This window comes from Penaeus vannamei, chromosome 13 (assembly GCF_042767895.1).
Source record: "Penaeus vannamei isolate JL-2024 chromosome 13, ASM4276789v1, whole genome shotgun sequence".
NCBI lineage: Eukaryota > Metazoa > Arthropoda > Malacostraca > Decapoda > Penaeidae > Penaeus > Penaeus vannamei.
In genome coordinates, this window is record NC_091561.1 from 37,530,726 (window position 1) to 37,535,725 (window position 5,000).

The 5,000-nt window shown below is 41.2% G+C and overlaps 1 protein-coding gene across 1 annotated transcript in view; it reads right to left on the reverse strand.

The window, feature by feature from the left end:
• Positions 1-5,000, reverse strand: part of LOC113813358 (ionotropic receptor 25a) — a 39,078-nt gene that overhangs the window by 12,730 nt on the left and 21,348 nt on the right. The window contains exons 9-13 of the mRNA XM_070128597.1: positions 3,714-3,822; positions 2,238-2,381; positions 1,233-1,430; positions 655-846; positions 83-182 (exon numbers count right to left, since the gene is read on the reverse strand). Coding sequence (XP_069984698.1) covers positions 83-182; positions 655-846; positions 1,233-1,430; positions 2,238-2,381; positions 3,714-3,822 — 743 coding nt within the window. The remainder of the gene's footprint in view (positions 1-82; positions 183-654; positions 847-1,232; positions 1,431-2,237; positions 2,382-3,713; positions 3,823-5,000) is intronic.

Genomic DNA, 5,000 nt, shown 5'->3' on the forward strand with positions numbered 1-5,000 from the left:
ACCTTGCATAAATTTTGTTAATTAAAAGTAAATGAGGTCATATCACATGAGGTCATGTCATGTCATTTCCCCGCCGACTCACCGATTGAGATGCCGGACTGGTCAAAGTACGGGGCCACGAAGTCGATCACTTCCTCTCTCTCTGAGGTCATGGTGAGGGGCGCTACGATGATGTCCGTGTTCTGATGTAGAAAGTGAGGTCACAGGGTTTAGTTTTAATCATAGGTCAAATCCCGGAGCTTTTTTTTAATGTAAAATAGATTATTTTTAATCCTCTTCCCCAATTTTCTTCCCAGACTTTTTGGTTTATTTTTTGACTGAAAGGACCAACGAAAATAATAAATGATTGATTTTTTCATGTAAAATAGATTATTAAATCCTATTCTCCCATTTTCTTTCAAGACTTTTAAGGTTTATTTTTTGACTGAAAGGAAGAACGAAAATAATATATGATTTCGATATGGATTAAATTACTAAATAAAGAGAAAAAACGTTCATCCAGGTAAAACTAAATTATGTATAAGCTTCCTATTTCTTCAACACGACTATTTAAACAAACAAATCTCCCCAAGAGCTTAAATTTCGAATACATCCAAACGAAGACCATTCCTCCATCCACCGATCCCTTCCCCCGCTTCCCCCCAAGCCGCTCACCCCGTTGGCCAGGTCGCCGACGAGGCCGTTCCACGAGCCGTTCTTCTGCCGCGCCCCGTAGTGTCCGTCCGCCGGGAACACGAACTCGAAGTCGAACGTCATCAGCTCTGACAGCTTCTTGGAGAGCTCCACGCAGTAGCCCTCGTAGGCCGCCGCGCCGCCGCCCTCCTTCTTGTACACCCACGGCCGCGCCTCAACGGATGGAAGGGGGAGATAGTCAGGAATGCGTTTATATTGTGTGTGTGCGCGTGTGTGCAGACATAAATTTATACATGCACACACAGACATTTTATTTATTTTCATTTTTTATTTATTTTTTATTTTTTTTTACTCCGTTTTATTTTGCTTTTATCTATATGCATTTTTGTATGTTTGTGTGTATGATAGTGAACTATTTAAATGCTTCCCAGATAATGCAATCATCTTTATTCTTCTTTTGATTCCGTAATCAAAATCCCCCTACCCACCCAAAAAAAAAAAGCCATTTACCCCAAACCCCTCTTACGACCTCACACACAACCCATTCCCCTTAACACGCCCCTATCCCCAAGCATCCAAGGGAGAGTAAATCCTCCTACCATAACCGTCCCGATCCTGAAGAACCTCCTGATGGGGGAGTGCTCGTAGTTGGGGTTCAGCGTCAGGAGGGAACTCGACGCCCAGGTTCCCACCGCCACGCTGGTCGAGCTGTTGATGGCCGTGATGGCGAACTCGAGCTGGGGCGTCATCTGCATCTTGTTCGTCGACCATACCATGTTGTACCACGATACCAGTTCCTGTAGAAGGCGGCGAGGGAGAGGAGTGAGTGGAGAGAGGGAGAGAGAGTAGCTGTGGAAGTTTTCTCTTTTAAGTGCATAGAGATTAACGTACATAAAAATGTGTCAACAAGAATATAACATTTTATTATAGCCTTATAATGGTAGTATGGTTGTAAGTTTCCCCTTTTAAGTGCATAGAGATTAGCGTACATAAAAGTGTGTCCACTAGAATATAAGATTTTACAATTACACAGTGTTATAGTTATGGTGGGTAAGCTACCTCTCGTATAGTGATAGACAAAAGTAACAAACACCAGACGCACTACACACAGATAGGAGTTTCAGTGTTACATTAACCCACTTTAGTGAAAACCCTTATTTGCCTACAAAATGAATTTATGTAGTTAATCATGTATTGCTACTGATTTATTGTAAAAGAAATAAACCAGAAGTTTGCCACTTTTGTCCGCCATTATATGTGTATGTGTGTGCGTGTGCGTGCGTGTGTGTGTGTGTGTGTGTGTTCGTGTGTGTGTGCGTGTGCGTGCGTGTGTGTGTGTGTTCGTGTGTGTGTGTGATGTTGTGTTAGGCATGAGCTGTCAGTAAGTGCTGAGGTAGGAACGGTTTGCCAAGACTGGTAATTATCATAATTTCCTATTTTTTTAACGAGTATAGGGTGTTAAGGTTGTTATTCCAATCATTACTCATTAATCATGGACCGCAAAAAACAATATATATCACAAAATCTCAGACCCAAACATCCCTATGTACGTACACAAATTTCCCAATCTCGATCTTCGAATCTCTCATTAACTACGCCCTTACCTGCTGGAGGGCGACGTAGAAGGAGGCGGTGGAGGCCGGGGTGTCCGGAGGGGCGTCGCAGGACCCTTGCACGTTCGCCCTCTTGTCAGTCTTCAGCGTCGCCGTCAGGGTCTTCACGCCGTTGATGGTCAGTTCTCGAGGGATCTTGGAGGGGAATGTAAAAGGAGGGGTTAATGTGTGTATTGAGGTTGATAGATAGATTGATGGATTTATGGATAGATAGTTAGATAGATTGACTGCTAGTCATATGGATTGATAGATATATACATACATTGATGACAGATAGATAGATAGATGAATGGATAGATTGATAGATAGATGAATGGATAGATAGATTGATATTCATATGGGTTGATAGATACATACATTGATGATAGACAGATAGATGAATGGATAGATAGATATATGAATGGATAGATAGATTGATAATCATATGGGTTGATAGATGCATACATTGATGATAGACAGATAGATGAATGGATAGATAGATTGATAATCATATGGGTTGATAGATGCATACATTGATGATAGATTGCTAGATATAGGGATTGATAGTTAGATAGATAGATTGATATTCATATGGATTGATAGATACATACATATATTGATTGATTGATAGAGTAGATAGCTAGATGGATAGGTGGGTATATATATAGGTAAATATATAGATGGATAGATAGAGAAAATAGATTGACATATAGATATATGGACACATAGATTGATTGACTGATAATCATATGGATTGATAGATACATACATACATTGATTGATTGATAGAGTAGATAGATAGATGGATATATATAGATAGATAGATAAATAAATAGATAGATTGATAGATAGAGAGATAGATTGATAAACTGGCTAACTGATAATTACATGGATTAGTAGACAGATTGAGTGATATATGGTCTCTCCATAAACAATGTGCGTAGCTAAATGTTTGATCACGTGATATGGTCACTTACCCTCTATTTAATGTATACAATCACTTAATGTGATAAGTCGGTTATTTAGTTCCATATTTCTCCCTATAGGTCTTTCATATAATCATTCTAATCTTATAATCATACATATACGCACATGCACGTACACGCATAAGCACATATACATGCATACGCACACACACACATACACAGACACACACACACATGCATACGCGTACACACACACACACACACATACATATACCTCCCACACAAACATATACCCCCCACACATACATACACCCCTACACACACATACCCACGACACACACACACACACACACACACACACACACACACACACACACACACACACACACACACACATACACATACACATACACATACACATACACATACACACCACACACCCCACATACACACCACACACCCCACACACACCACACCCCACGCACGCACACAAACACCCCACACACGCACACAGACCACTTATTCCACCGAAATTCATATCAAAGAGAGAAAAAAAACTTACAATAAGAGAACTGCAGTCACACGACGACACCTGCTTCCTGGCGACACAGCACGCCTGTTCCGTGGGCGCCATAACCGTCACGCCCGTGGATCCGTAGAGCATTTGGCGGCTGTGGGCGGGGCGAAGGGGGGGGGGAGAATTAGAAAAGATGGGCGTGTTTTTGGCTTTTGTTTGGTTGTGTGAGTGATTTTGTGTGTGTATTTGTTAGTTTTTTTTTTGTATGTGTTTGTAAATTTTTGTATGTATTTGTTTATTTGGGCGTTTGTGTTTGTTTATCTGTTTCTCCGTGTGCGTGTTTTTATTTATCTATATGTGTGTTTGCTTGTTCGGTCATGTGAGTGTTTGTTTGTGTAAATGTGTTTGATTGTTTGTTTGCCTGTTTGCTCGTGTGAGTGGCTTTGTTTGTGTGTGTGTGTGTATGTGCGCGTTCGTGTGCGTGCGTGTGCGTTTGTGTGTATTGTGCTAGCATGGGCTGTCAGTAAGGGCTGAGGTAGGAACGGTTTGCTAAGGCTGGTAATTATCATAATTTTCTATTTTTTTTTTTTTACGAGTATAGGGTGCTAAGGGTGCCACTGCTATCATTATTCAGTAATTATTCACAGTCACGGCCTTAGCCTTTTATTCATAGACCTGTGGTTAAGTGATATGTTCGGCGTTTGATTCATGAAAATATTATTAAGGGGTCCTCAGAATATTAGTTCTGGTGTCGTGGGTTTGTGTGTGTGTGTGTCTGTGTATGTGTATGTGTTATGCTTGTACAATCCACATACACGCGGTAAATTAATAGACAAATAAACAGAATAAAAAAATAGACATTGTAACACCCATTATTCCTCGACATCTTGTACACAGAACATTCCAGAAAACGCTAACTTACCCCTAAATAGACCCTATACCAGAATTAGGGTTTCTCACGGTAGAATAAATCACACGCCACATACACTCTGGCCTACGTAGGTTTATGGCTTAAGGGCCGAATAGTGAAGTAGGGAGAGAGGGTGGGGTAGGGTGGGAAGAAGGGAGGATGGGAGTAAGGGAGGGAGGAAGAGAAGAAGGGTTGGAGTGAGGGTGGATGGGAAGGAGGAAGGGTTGGAGTGAGAGTGGATAGGAGGGAAGGAAGGTGAGAGAGAGAGAGAGAGAGAGAGAAACAAACAGACAGACATCTACGTCATGAGACACACCCTGTCCACAGTTTACATGAACTTTTCTCTTCATTTATGTTTCAAGGAACGGACCATGACCACAGACAATGAAACAACGACGGACGGTGAACAGAAAGTAATAATA